General features: G+C 46.3%; 1 protein-coding gene across 7 annotated transcripts in view; it reads left to right on the top strand.

Annotated features, from left to right (window-relative positions):
- Positions 1–1,701: 1,701 nt before the first annotated feature.
- AKAP8L (A-kinase anchoring protein 8 like) overlaps positions 1,702–14,914 on the top strand; it is a 32,142-nt gene continuing 18,929 nt past the window's right edge. Inside the window, exons 1-7 of one of the 7 annotated variants that reach the window (XM_053911028.2) lie at positions 1,738–1,858; positions 6,682–6,792; positions 7,729–7,803; positions 11,947–11,979; positions 12,233–12,290; positions 12,393–12,473; positions 14,374–14,827. In XM_053911028.2, the coding sequence (XP_053767003.1) occupies positions 6,768–6,792; positions 7,729–7,803; positions 11,947–11,979; positions 12,233–12,290; positions 12,393–12,473; positions 14,374–14,827 (726 nt within the window). In that variant the 5' untranslated portion in view covers positions 1,738–1,858; positions 6,682–6,767. Of the gene's footprint in view, positions 1,859–1,953; positions 2,147–6,681; positions 6,793–7,728; positions 7,804–11,946; positions 11,980–12,232; positions 12,474–14,373; positions 14,828–14,914 lie in introns of those variants that run through there. The other 6 variants (XR_008425121.2, XM_053911029.2, XM_053911027.2 and 3 more) reach the window with 6 other exon arrangements.

Raw genomic sequence — 14,914 nt, 5'->3', positions numbered from 1 at the left:
TTACAAAAGTTACCTGGAAGCCCTTCCTCACCCACAGTTGTGTAGTGATAGCTGTGTGAGGCCTTAAAAGGGTCACATAGAGGTCTTACCACTAAGGGGTCTTTTCCTAAAACTTCTGAGTACACCCCTTATTAAGTCACTCTGACTCTTGGAGGCAGAAGGTTGGATGTCAACAAAATCATCAAATGAGAGTAAAATGATGGCTGTGGTATTTGCTATGAAGGAAGCTCCCCAGGGAAGTATCCAGGGGACTGCTGTGGAAGACAGGCAGGCAGGCATCCCTGAGGGTGACACAAATGAGCACCAAAGCTGGAATGTGTGTGTGTGCTTCATGTAGGAATTTTCTCAAGGCATCATAAACCTTGTCCCGTGAGGCAGCAAGTTCTGCAGAAGCCCCCCTTTGTGGGGAGAGGAGTCGTTTTACTAAAATTTTATGGAGAATTCTAATCCTATAAAAGTAGAATAGTACAATGAACCCTCTCATCTACTCATGGATTATTAACTCATGACCAACCTCTTTAGCTATTAATTCTCCACCCATCCTCCCCTTACCCTGTCTGAATTATGACAGGAAAACATGTAAAAGCCATAATTGTATAGCTTGATAAATTTTCACAAACACATGTTAAAGTCATTTTCAATGTCTGCAGCTCTGTTGAGTAATGTCTCAGAAGTTATGAGATGTCTCTGACAGTGGATGGCACATACCCGGTGATGGTGGTGTAGACAGGGCTGGAGCCTGGTCCGGCTTTGGAAGGATCTCAAAATCCAGAACCACCAAAAAGGTTCTAGACAAGTCGTTCCAGCTGTAACACTTAAGTGTGAAGGATCTTGAGCAAGTCATGAATTCCAAGTCTGTTTTCTTATCATTTTAAGTGAGAATTTTTTATTATTTATTTTATTTTTAAAGATTTTATTTATTTTTAGAGAGGAGAAGGGAGGGAGAAAGAGGTAGAAAAACATCAATGTGCGAGAGAAACATCCATCAGTTGCCTCTTGCATGCCCCCAACCAGGGACCTGGCCCACAACCCAGGCATGTGCCCTGACTGGGAATCAAACCAGCAACCTTTTGGTTCACAGGCCAGTGGCACTCAATCCACTGAGCCACACCAGCCAGGGAAGAGAAATTTTTTTTTAAAGGTCCTGGCATGTATGAGGAAGTATTCAAGATGACAATCCAAACATTTATTACATATATAAAATAAACATGCTATATAAATATATTTGCTATTATGCAAACATTGATAACAAAATATAACATGTAGTGCACCCGGCACTAGACCGATTGCTTTACATATATTGTCTCACATGCTTGAACCTGTGCCCAGCATCTTGTTTGGCGCTTAGTTGTCACTCTCATTCCAATATGGCTTTACCGTGCTCGCTTTGGAGCTGAAGGCCAGAGATATTAGAAACAACCCAGTCTGACAGAGCACTCCGGTGGCCTGCGCCGGCTCCTTCTGGTGAGCCTCGGAGGCACAGACCCTTCTCTAACCCGGCGCTCTTGAACCTTAGGGTTTTCCGTAGTGCATGTCTCCGCCCCTTCGAACCCTACAGGACTCCGTCTCCAGAGCGGCGTATTTTAGCCAATCACCGTGGGCTTGAGTTTGCGGAAGGCGGGGGAATAGGGTGGGGCGTTCCTGAGATTGGCAACGCCCCCTGCGTTTGGTATAGACAGCGTGATGGCCCAATAGGCGTGAAGCCAGAGCCGGGAGCGAGCCAATGCGATTGGGAGGCGGGGCTCGGTTGTGTGCAGAAAGAGCCCGTGGGATTGTCTCGTGTATTTCGGCGTCCGATGTGCTGTGCGCCTGTCAGAGTCTTCAAGTGCAGTGTTCGCCGCTGCCATGAGCTATACAGGTGAGCCCGGCAGGATTAAGGGTCGGGCCTACTGGGACGGGGACCTATCAAGGCCGCGCCCGGCTCACCCGCTCCTCCCCCGAGGCCTTGATACTGCCCTCTCTGCGGTCACAAAATGGCGCCGGTAGCCGGTCGCCTATGATTCGTGCTCCTCAACCTTCGGATTCACTGTTCTCTGTGCTTGCACCCTCGCGTCCCAGCTCCGGGCCGCCGGAGGTCAAGACTTCTTTCGCCCGGCCCGAGGTCTTTTCTTTCACCACCCCCGCTCCTCAGACTTCGCAGCCACAGGTCGTCCTTTCTCAGGTCTCGCCCCTTTAGACCAGTCAGCGGGCTCGGCTGTCGCCGTTGCTGCACCCTCCCCTGCACAGTTTTCCTGCAAGATGTCGCAGCTGCCCCCCCCTCACCCCCGCCGCTTTGTGGGCCGCAGGCTGGGAGAGGCAGCGGCCCCGGGGCGAAGAGTAAATATTTGGAGGGTTTGGTCTTAGCGGGGTAGTTCGGGCCTTGAGGAGCTGAGCCTGAGCCTTGAGAGGAATGGCTGGTTGCCATGGTAATTCATTCACCATCTGTCAGATTCATCCTGTCAGGTGCTGAATCGGCACTGAAATACTGGCAAGAATACCTCAAGCAGTTTATAGGCCGAAGCAGACCAAAGCAAGCAAACAAATGAATATGGGATATATTCTGGGCTGGTCAGTACTCCGAGGGGGTTGTTCTATTACATGGGCTGGTTGGAGATCTCTAAAAAGGTAACGCTCAAGCAAACGCCGGAGTAGAGTAAGGGAATTAAGAATATCTGGCCCAGGAAGCCTTTGACGTAAAGGCCGGGGGGGGGGGTGCTGGAGCGGTCTGGCTCCTTAAAAGATCTTCCAGGGAGGCCAGTGGGAATTGAGCAAAGTAGAGACTGGATGATGAAGTCAGAGAGGGGGGCCAGGGATATGCTTGGGCAATTGTAAATCATCCCTGGATGAATTGGACTGCTGCGTTTGTGTTGGTACTAACCAATGAGGCTGCTCAAACTGGAGCGACAGACAACCTCCCCTCCCCACCTGCACCCACCCTTCCCGGTTGATCGGGGTTAGGCTGACCACGTGTGGTTGCCGGGTAACCTGGATTCTACTCTGGAATGTTGGGAACTGAGAAAGGAACCTAAGCCTCTGGTGCTCCTCTGCAGGCTGCTTTACGTTGGCCTGGGCATGAAGGTGGTGCCAGGCCTCCCAGGTCAGGAGCAATCATCCCTTAGCCCAGTGGTTCTCAACCAGGGGTGATTATACAGGGGACGTTTGGCAATGTTGGGAGACATTTTTGGTTGTCATGTCTGGGAGGAGGGGTGCTACTGTCATCCAGTGGATAGAGACCAGGAATGCTGCTAGGGTCTTACAATGTACAAGGTGGGCTCCCACCACAAAGAATTATCTCACTTGCCCTGACCAGTGTGACTCAGTTGATTGGGTATCGGCTCGCAAAGCAAAAGTTTGCTTGTTTGATTCCCCATCAGGACACATGCCTGAGTTGCAGGCCAGTCCCCAGCTGGGACAAGTACAAGAGGCAACTGATCGATGATTTTCTCTCCTTTTCCCTCTCTCTAAAAGTAAATAAATAAAAGCTTTAAAAAAAAAAGGAAAGAATCATCTGGCTTGCAAATTAGTAATGCTAAGATTGGGCAACCCTGTCTTCGCATTTCTGTAGCGTCCCTGATTCAGGAGGAAAGTCATTAGGTTGTTACTGACATCTGTGTAATTGAGATGTAGTCTTTTTCACCAGGTCTTACCAAGCACTGGAAGACAGTTCTGTGTCTAGGGGCAAAACTGCTGAAGAAGCCACAATAGGAAGGTTAGGTACTGTGGAGTAACTTAGAAATGGAGCATTTATATTTATAGACAAGGAAACTGAGTGAGAGAGGTCCCTAATGGCCAAGTCTGAATTCGAGCTCCAGATCTTGTAGACTGTAGGTTCCGGGTTTGAGTGAGTACTGAGTTAGCAAAGCTAATGAGGTTATGATTAGTTTTTTCCTCGATCTTGATCAACTGAAAACCCCAATAGCTTTATAATGTTTTTCATTTTAAAAAAGCAGACCACTAAAGTAAAAGGCACTTTAATCGTATCTCAGACAACCATTTTGCCTTTAAGGAAAAGTTCTGGAAGCCTTGAAGCAAATGTTACAATTACTATTACTAATAGAATGTGATTAAAATAAATTATCTTTCTGATAACTTGTCCAGCTTTTGAACTTAGTTTATGTGTACTTGGGATAGGAGTCTCCATTTCTGGCATGAGGGGAAAGATGAGAGCAGTGGAAACACAGGACAAAAAAGCCAGAAGCAGGCCTTCAAACAAGGGTCTTAAATGCTACCAGTATTTTTATAGCAACATTTATTATCTCACAGTTTCTGTGTAAGAACACACAGGTGGTTCAGCTGATGGTTCTGGGTTGGGATCTCTTGTGAGATTACTTTTTTTTTTTTTTTTTTACTCCTCACCTGAGGTCATTTTTTCGTTGCTTTTAGAGAGGGGTGGGGGGAGAGAGAGAAACATTTACCTAACAGAGAACCATCTCTTGGTTGCCTCTCGTAGGCTCCCTGACTAGGGACCCAACCCGCAGTCTAGGCATGTGCTAGGACTCAAACCCACAACCTTTTGGTGTACGGGTCCACAGCCCTACTGAAGGGACCCCACAGCATGGTGACTAGTTTTCCCCAGAGTGAATGATCTGAGAGAACACAGGGTGGAAGCCTCGGAAGTCATACTCAGTCATTTGCAATCTTACTGATTACACTGACTACCTCTATCAGTTTGGGAAGGGACAACATCATGGCAGAAGGCAAGAATCATTACAGGTGATCTTGGAGGCTGGTTTCTACCACATAGTTTCTCCTTTCAGAAAAAGAAGGAAAATAAACTGAGAACCTTTGTTCATTTTTATGTGAAAAAGATGTCAGGGAGGCTGGCCAAGAGGAGGCAGCTACGATGCATAGTTACTATAAATCCATGGTCTGACCCTTAGCTTTCTAGGACCAAAAACTTGCTCATTTTTCACCCAGAGTAGGTCATACTGGTTCATCAAACCAAGAAGAGAATGATGTATGAACCGGACAGGAAAGAATTTACTCACAGTTAGAGCGTAACTGGCTACTGAAGGTCCTGACCTGGAGACGGTGTTGTGGAACAGAAGGTTAATGTATGGAGGACAGAATTAGAGCAGAGGTTGCCACTGAGCTCTTAGGGCTGGGTAGATTGCCTTCCCTTTTTCCCAGGGAAGAAAGAACCAGAGCCCCTCTCCCCTGAGTAGACATAGAGCTTTTGCTCTGCAGCTTTCATACTGTGCTCCAGTATGTGTTCCTGTTAGCATGTGGTAGGTTCCAGTTGCAGCTGCAGTACTTACAAACCACATTACTTAAAGTTTGGTGCCATGTTGTTGATGGCCTGATTGCTAAACAAAAAGGTTTCCAGAAGCTGTTTCAGCAAACAGTGGAGAAAGTCGGTGTAGGGTACCTTTTTACACTGAGGCTTTCCCATAGGTGAACCATATGAAGAATGCTTTCAGTGTTTCTTGATCTGTTTTATCAATGCTTAGAATTTAGGTATCTCAGGAAGCTACTTGGTCCCTGGAGAGAATCCATTTGAATGTGCCCTCTCTAATTTTTTTTAATTGATTTTAGAGAGGAAGGGGGAGAGAAAGAAACATTGATTTGTTGTCCCACTTATTTATGCATTCATTGGTTGATTTCTTGTGTGTGCCCTCATCAGTGATCAAACCTGCGACCTTGGTGTATCAGGATGATGGGACAATGTTGTATCCAACTGAGCAACCCAGCTGCCCGGTCAGGGCTGAATGTACCCTCTTTATTTATTTACTTTAAAAAAAAAATTTAAGATTATGTATTTATTTATTTATTTTTAGAGAGAGGGGGAGGGAAGGAGAAAGAGAAGGAGAGAAACATCAGTGTGTGGTTGCCTCTTGCGCACATTGTACTGGGGACCTGGCCTGCAACTCAGGCATGTGCCCTGACTGGGAATGGCACTGGTGACCCTTTGGTTTGCAGGCCGGCACTCAATCCACTGAGCCACGCCAGTAAGGGCTGAATGTGCCCTCTTTAATTAGGGAAGGTTAAAAAGGTTGGGTTTGTATACTTTAGGCTTTTTCCTTCCCCAGTGCCTCTTCTCAGTTCCCTCTGGAAATTAAAGTGTGGGTCCACTGATCCTTGTTTGAAACCCTTGGTGATGGGTGTGTTTTGGAATTCTGGCTTGAGAAAAGGACATTCCACAGCACCCACACTGGGATGTGGGCTAGCACCCAATAATTAAACGCATTATTTCTGTACCTAGTGGTGTAAAGAAACATTGTTCTCACAGGTCATTTTTGCCCCCAAATGAGTATTGTACCACATTTGAAGAGAACACTTGGTTTGCCAACCTTTTTGAGCTATAGGATTGCGGGGTAAGGGATATTAGCCCTGTCTTCATTGTTGGTTGTGGTAAGGACAAAATAAAATAATGCGGGTATAGCTCTTAGCACCCTGTGGAAGAGACCCTTGTTGAGTATTGGTTGCCGTTGCTGTCATCTTTGTTGCTGTGGTCTTAAGAGATGAACTAGAGAGACTGTCAACAATACATGAGTGCCCACCCTGGGGAAAGGCACTTAGTGTATGCTTTTGTTCTAAATAAGCTTTTGGAGGTGCTGGCTTTTATTTTTAGGTCATGAGTTGGTTCTGGTGGAAATAGGCAAATATTACCTTTTATGATATCTGTCATAATTTCCGTGTTGTGGGTAAATCATTTTAAAAAATTATTTTAATGTAGGTTTTCTTTTTTTAATCCTCATCCAGGGATATGTTTATTGATTTTAGAGAGAGAAAGAGAAACATCGATGTGAGAGGGAAACATCGATCAGTTGCCTCCTGTATGCACCCTGATGAGGGATCAAACCTATAACCTAGGTATGTGCCCTAACTGGGGATCGAACCTGCAACCTTTTGGTGTGTGGGACGGTGCTCCAACCAACAGAGCCACCTGGCCAGGGCTAATGTACTTTGTTGTTGTTGTTGTTTTAATTGATTTTAGAGAGAGAGGAGAAACATCATTTTGTTGTTCTACTTATTTATGCATTCATTGGTTGATTCTTGTACGTGCCCTGACAGGGATTGAATCTGCAACCTTGTCATGTGGGGACACTGCTCTAGCCAACTGAGTGACCAGGCCAGGGCCTTGATGTAGTTTTAAGGATAGCGTTAGGGTTGATCATAGTCTGTTACAATAAGCATTTAAGAGCAGTAGTGTCTGTAAAAGGTTCAAATTTTCCTTGCCTGGGACTAATTCATTTTAAGCTGTGAAATAGTTGAGAAAATGGTATATAATATATATGTAATATTTATTCCATATAAACATGCTAACCCAAGTAATTACATTCAAAAGGCAATTGTAATGCATATATTTTTCTAGGAAAACTAAAAATACAAAGCAGTTTTGGTTTGAGATTTGGGGGAGGGAGGATATTGTTTTAACATTGTTCAAAAATAACCCCCATCCTTGTTTGAATCGGAGGCAGCTCATGTCCAATAACCAGGATTTTGATATGAGCATTTTCCTCATTTAAGTGGATGATATTTTGAACACTCAAAATTATCAAAACTGGTTACTGGTTTCAAGTACTTGAAAATTTTTATCCAATTCTTCTGGCGCAGCAAGTTAAACATAGCCTGCCTTTCCATTAGTTAATGTGTTCTGGAGGTGTAATTAGAGTGAGTGTTCAGAAGCTAGAGTTTTTGGTAGCTTTCCAGTGAGGGACGGGCCTGTTAGTATATGCTAAAGGGTAGTCTTAGGTCATTGACAGATGGCTTATTTGGGGAAATTAACCACACTCTGCATATGTTTAGGCTTTGTCCAGGGATCTGAAACCACTTTGCAGTCAACGTACTCAGACACGAGTGCTCAGCCTACCTGTGATTATGGTAAGTGTGGGCCCCTGGGAACCAGAGAGTAGGTGAGTGCTCTGCCTTCTAGTGCCACAGCAGCCTGATTGGTATGAGCAGAAACCAAGCCATTGATTTAGCTCCATGGGACTGCTATGCCAGAGAGGCTGCCTGTCTGAATCAAGCAAGCTTTTGGAGATGTCAGGCCATCTCAAGCCAGGCAGCTCCTCTCATGTAGGGTTGAGGGAACATCACTGGTTGATTTCTCAATTGTGGACAGACGTACTAAGTCTAATTCAGAAGTAGCCACCAGCTGATAAAGCTGGTCTTTCTATGGCCTGTCAGTTGACAAGGAGCCTTCTTTGGAATTAATAAGGATAATGTCTTATTTGCTGAGATGGTTAGTTTGTTTTACTACCAAGGTCTGGGAAAAGACAGCCTACAATGGTGACATTCCCTCACTGAGTAAATAGACATAAGTGAGCTACCTGAAGTATTGGCAGCTAGTCCTTACAGGAGAGGAAGACTTAAAATATTTTAAAATTGGTGAGGAGTTATCAGGTATTTCATAAACGAGGAGAAACTTCGTTTGCATGGCTTCCATCTCCTGCCTGCCTTGCCTCACCCCTTTTAATCAAACACAGTACCAACTTGCACATTTTTTAAAATTGTTTTCCCTCTGGTGTATGTATTCTGGGTATAAGCATTTTATCAGATGTGCCATTTGCAAATATTTCCTCCCAGACTGTGGCTTTTCTTTTTACTCAGTGTCTTTTGAAGAACACAAATTTTTCATTTTGATGAAGTTTAATTTATCAGTCTTAAATAGATTGTGATTTTGGGGTTGTAAGAAATTTACGCCTAACCCAAGGTCACAAAGATTTTCTTCTAAGATTTCTTTAGGTATTTCGTAGTTTTATGTTTGACATTTATTTGTTTACTTACTTATTTATAAGATTTTTTAAAATTATTTATTTTAGATAGAGGGGGAGGGAGGGAGAGAAACATCAATGTGTGGTTGCCTCTCACACACCCCCAACTGGAGACCTGACCTAGCCCATCACCCAACCTTGTGCCCTGACTGGGAATCGAACCGGTGATGCTCAATTCACTGAGCCACACCAGCCAGGGCTGTGTTTGACATTTATTTTGTGATCCATTTTCAGTTACTATTTCCACAAAGTGTGCAATATAGGTCAAGATTATTTTTTACCTTTGTTAAAAGTCAATTGAACATTTATGTATGAATCTGTGGCTGTATTCTTATTCTGTTGCATTGACTTACATGTTTAAATACCTTCCAGTACTACACGGTCTTGATTACTTTATAGTAAGTCTTGACATCAGTTAATGTGAGTCATCCAGGTTTGTTTTTCCAGAATTGACTTGGATATTCTAGTTCCTTTGATTTTTTGCATATAAATTTTAGAATTAGTTTATCCATTTCTGTAAAAATTCCTGATGAGATTTGAGTGGGATGGCCTTGAATATATGGGTTAGTTTGGGAGAATTAACATCTTAACAATATTAGGTCTTCCAGTCCGTAATACTCCATTTATTTAGATCTTAGATTTCTTTCTTAAGTGTTTTGTAGTTTCCAACACACAGATCCTTCACATATTTTGTAATTTACACCGAAGTCTCTCTTAATGCTAAGGTAAATGATGTTTTAAAATTTTCAGTTTCCAATTGTTCATTGCTAATATGTAGAGATTGGGTTGATTTTTGTATATTGACTTTGTAATAAACCTTGCTAAGCTCACTTATTCTAGTAACTTGTAGACTGCTTGAGGTTTTTGGATTTTTTGTTTGTTTTTTTAATGTAGACAATCATGCTGTGAAAGACAGTTTTATTTTTCCTTTTGGCTTAAATTTCAAAAACAATATAACAACATTTAAATAACATTTTGAAAAACATTCCATCAAGATTCCGCCATTTTAATATTTAACTTGTATCAGCATACCTATCTTAGGTAGTTGAATAATTTATAGGTGGCTAGAATTGTGTATCCTGCTTTATTTTTCTTACTGTAGCAAATTTCCTTGTGCTACATAAAGCTTAGTAGATTCTTTTTTGGTGCCTGCATGAAATATTTCACCGAGTATTTATTTTTGCTTTATAAGTATTGCTTACTGTGACCATCTCCTTTTCTCTGATTTGTTTCTTTAAAAAATATATATATGTATGCATATGTGTGTGTGTGTGTGTGTGTGTGTGTCCCGGCCCTGACTGGTGTGGCTAAGTTGATTGGGCATCATCCTGCAAACCAAAAGGTCATGCATGGGTTTGATTCCTGGTTGGGGCACATCCCTAGGTTGTGGGTTTGCTCCCTAGTCAGGGTGTATATGAAAGACAATTGGTTGATGTTTCTGTCTTACATTTCTCCCTCCCTTCTGCTCTCTCTAAAATCAGTGAGCATATTCTCAGATGAGGATTTAGAAAATAATTTAAAAGGAAATGTCCTAAAAATTCCCTTTGTTAACAATGATCTTACCTTTCTAGGAATGGAAGTGAGTTTGGATATTCTTTTGGAAGGGGCAAGTCTTGGAGGGTGGGGGTTGTGTTTCCAAATGCCGTAGTGTCGATAAATAAAGGTTTCTTCCTGAAAGGACCCAACCAGGGAGCCCATCAGGGAGTCTGGGTTGCTCCGGGCATAGCAATTAGTACATAGGAACTGCTTGTCAGAGCCCATCATAGCAGCCAGCAGCCTGGGCTTGTGTTCACAGAATCAGTGTCCATTCCTTCCTCCCCTTGTGCTTCCTCACTCTTCTGGTAGGTCTTCAGCAGCCTCACTAACAGCCTCAATGGGTCTGCCTTGCCTCTCAGTCCTTGTCTCCTTTTGAATAGTTAGGGTCACTGTTTCTTATGCAAACAGCCACATGGCCAGGCTCTTGTAGCTGCCAGGGCTAAGTGTATTATTCCTTGTGTGGCTCTGCCAGCCTCTCTTCTTTCCCATCCCTCCTTACGTGGTTTCCCACTGCTGACTGTCCATTGCCACTCATTGGTTTGTATTGTCTCTCTGTTTTAACATGCAGTGCTCTGGGCCTGAGCAGTGCCTGCATCTGCCAGGCTCTGCTCTGTGTGCTCAAGATGATAGTTTTTGAATAAATGAATGAATGAGAAGACTGCTTTGGTTTCCCCAGATGAAGAGCTTTTTTGCTTCATGAGCTCTTTTTTGCTCATTCATTCAATGTAATGGTCCTCTAAAGTCCCTTGCTGGTTTTTGACACCTCCCCATTCTGTTTGTGCACTGGATTAAGGAGGATCTCAACCTGTCCCACGTTCTGCCTAGTTCTTTTCAGTGTGTGTGTTCTTGCCCCAGCCCCAGTATGGCTGGATTCTGCCATTCATCATGCTGCCATCTTACTAAACTTTGGTCCTGCTCTGGAATGAGCATGGCCTCTCTGCAAGGCAGAGAGGACCAGGAGTAGGAGATGACTCGGGGCTCTCACCAAAGACACTGGGAAGGTGCTTGTCTGTTCTCAGGGATTCCCGTGTGAAGGAAGCATGTCTGCTTGACTTAGAGTTCCCACTTGGCTTCATACTTTGTCAGTTCTAAATGGCTTTGTGTTCCTGATGGAATGAATTTTTCTCATGTGCTGTGGTAAAGTACAGAGCGTATTTAGTTTACAATCCAGATTGGAGTTGTGTCTTGTCTTTCCTTCTGCTGATGTGTTCCACTCACACAATTCAATGGCTTGGTGGCCCTTCCTGACATTTGAGGGACTAGCGTGGTCAGTTTCTCTACTCCACAGGACTTCATTGGACAGTTTGAGTGAAATGACTTCAGAGTGGATGTGGACTTGGTGCTGAGCTTCTTGTACAGCAGAGTCTGTGTGAGGCGCTGGGAACCACTCTCCTTTTCCTCTGATAAGTACTTAGCCAGGAGCAGGGGTAATCTTCCAATTCTGGGTCCTTTAGAGGGAGTATGGGAGCCAAATTCCCTAGCTGAGAGTGTTTTGAAGGGGAAGCTCCTTGAATAGCAGGTGGTCAAAGCCACAGAAAGTGGAGCACCAGGGCAGCAAGTGGTCTGGATCATTTATGTGGTCCTCTCAAGCTCCAGGCTTCTCCATTAAGGGAGGTTCAGTCTCCTACAGCCAGATAGTAGAAGTCATTGTCTCCTTTCCTGAACTAAACTCTCATTGTATTGTAAGATGTAACTACCCTTTTACTTTTTGTAGGATATGGAACTTGGAATTCTGGGACAAACAGAGGCAAGTATCATTTTTATGATCACTCCTTTCCCTTGGGATTGAGCTGGTTGTAGGTTTCTGCCACTGCCCAGCCTGGCCAGGTGGGATGAGTGTTTTTGAGGGCTCTGGGCTGGCTACTCCTTCACAGGAGAACTCCTCGGGTGGCTAGGGTCCCCACATTGTCTCTAACAGAAAATGTCCTTGTGTCTGTGTTCGGCTCTGTCTCTGCCTCTCTTCTCCCTGCCATCTCTGTCTGTCTCTCTCCCTGTTGCAGGCTACGAGAACTATGGTTATGGCTATGGCTATGGCCAGGATAACACCACCAACTATGGGTACGGTATGGCCACTTCAAACTCTTGGGAAATGCCTAGCTCTGACACAAATGCAAACCCTAGTGCTGTGGGTAGCGCCAGTGCCGATTCCGTTTTGTCCAGAATTAACCAGCGCTTAGATATGGTGCCGCACTTGGAGACAGACATGATACAAGGAAGCATGTACAGCTCAGGTGGAGAAAGGTGAGTGGGCACCTGCCTAGGGGCTGAGGCTCTGTAGGGGCGCCTCCCACCTGCCGCCTGCTGCCTGCTGGCTTCTCCCTCTCTGAACCATCTATGTGTCTGCTTCCTCCCTCCTTGCTTTCTTGCTGAGGCTCCCAGAGACTCTGCTGGGGTCCAGTACACTATCCTCTGGCTTTGCCCCACTGCCCGGTGGCCAGCCTCTCCCCAGGCTTGTAGCAGAGGAAAACAACCTCAGAGCAGGCTGGTTTTACTGTACCCTCCAAATGGCTCTTAGGAGCAGAGTGTTAAGTAGCCTTTCCCTCTGGTGACAGCTGTTTGGAATTTGCACAAGACTTTGCATCCTCCCGCTGTCAGGGCAGGACAGATGGGTTGGGTGTGAAGAATGGGATGAGCCTGTGGGGCTGAGCACAGTGGGCTGGGCCATCCTTACATACAGGACAGGGTAGACGTGAACACTTCCTGGCTGCCCTTCAGTACCTGACAGACGTGTGCACCTGTTGAGCCTCCGAAGTACCCTGTGAAGAACTGTCCTGTCCTCATGCTGCAGATGGGCAACATGAGGCACAGGCATGTCACACCCATGCCCAGAGGCACCCAGGAGTAAGTGGTGGAGCTGGGCCTGGCACCCAGACCTGCCCTACTCCACAGCATCACTCTGTAGGCATTTGTCACTGTCTGAACTGGTGGTGGCCCAGGAATTCTCGTGCTCTAGCAAGAAGCTTCAGTGAGGGGGCACATGGGTTTCTAGCACAAGGTAGAGTAGAGTGGTCTAATGGCTCCAGCTGACAGATGGGGAGAGCAGAAAATAAGGAGGGGCCTGGCTGGGTACTGGTGGAGTCAAGTGAGACTCCCCAGGGCCACTGGGAGGCAGAGGGACTTGCTTGCATGGGTTATGTAGAAAGCAAGAAGGGTTGGGGGAACTCCAGGCACAACCCCTGCCCTCGTGCTGAGAGACACAGTGCTTGAAATTGAGGCTGCCAAAGGCAGGGCAGGGCTTGGCTCTTGTCTCCGTGGCCATGTGGCCCCCGTGCTGCTGCCTATGTACCAGCTTGCCGCAGCCTGGAGCCAGGGAGCAGGTGTGGGGGATGAAGTGCCAACTGGGTAGCACTGGCCACTTCCTGTGCCTGTGAGACAAGTGGGGTCTGGACCTATAGGGCTGTGGACTACAGCCATGGATAGAATGGTTCTCCACAGTGCCCTGTCTCCTGCCATAGGAGGTTTAGCCTACCTTTTTCTCATTGCTATGTAGAGTTCGATGCCCTCCCTCTGCCCCTTCCCTCCCCTCCCCCCAAGGCTCCAGGTTGATATAATAGAGCATTTTTTTTTAGTCCTTGGGCAAACTCAAAGTGTTTTTCCTGGAAAACATTTCCCATTTGTTCCCCTTCTCCTTTTGGGTAATAAGGGGCTTTGGAGGGTTTGGGGATTCCCCTAGCCTTGAGGGATGATATCAGTACAGGTTTCCCATGGGTGTTATCAGCCCATTAGACAAGCATTTCATGTGCTGGAGGATGTTGGGTTACTCAGCTCTGCCCCTGCCAAGGCACAACCTTGGGTGGAGTGGCTACCACAGATACATGCATGTGCTTCCAAAGGGTTAAGGGATCTGTGGTGTCTCTGCCCCTGAGACCTACTCCACCCCGGTCCTCAGTCCTCCTTAGGGTCCCCAGGCGGGTGATTGTCCACACGCAGGCTTGGGAACATTAGCTGAGGGGGCCATTCCTACTGTTAGAACTCTGCTCCCGAGAGGCCTTTTGCCTGGCATTTCTGAACATTGAGCCTCTCCAGCAAGGTGGGTGGGTACTGGAACAGTGCTTCCTGTCCCCAGGACAGGGGGGTTTGGGGGAAAACAAAGGCAAGAGGACCTGAGGCCCTCCCTGATCCTTGCCACCTGCCTCTGCAGATATGATTCCTACGAGGCCTGTGACTCAAGGGCTGTCCTGAGTGAGCGTGACCTTTACCGGTCGGGCTACGACTATGGCGAACTTGACCCTGAGATGGAAATGGCCTACGAGGGCCAGTATGATGCCTACCGAGACCAGTTTCGCATGCGTGGCAGCGACACCTTTGGCCCACGGTCTCAGGGCTGGGCCCGGGACTCCCGGAGTAGCCGGCCAATGGCCTCAGGCTATGGGCGCATGTGGGAAGACCCCATGGGGGTCCGGGGCCAGTGCATGCCTGGTGCCTCCAGGCTGCCCTCCCTCTTCTCCCAGAACATCATCCCGGAGTATGGCATGTTCCAGGGCATGCGTGGTGGGGGCGCCTTCCCAGGCGGCTCCCGCTTTGGCTTCGGGTTTGGCAATGGCATGAAGCAGATGAGGCGGACTTGGAAGACCTGGACCACAGCTGACTTCCGGGTGAGTAGAAGGGGTCTTCCTTCCGGGCTCCTGACTAGGCAGAGTAAGGAGCTCAGAGCCACCTGCCCTGACCCAGCTCCTTCTTTC

This window comes from Desmodus rotundus, chromosome 9, assembly GCF_022682495.2.
Source record: "Desmodus rotundus isolate HL8 chromosome 9, HLdesRot8A.1, whole genome shotgun sequence".
Classification (NCBI taxonomy): Eukaryota; Metazoa; Chordata; class Mammalia; order Chiroptera; family Phyllostomidae; genus Desmodus; species Desmodus rotundus.
Note: the sequence above shows the minus strand (reverse complement) of the source record. Positions and strands in the feature narration are given on the sequence as shown.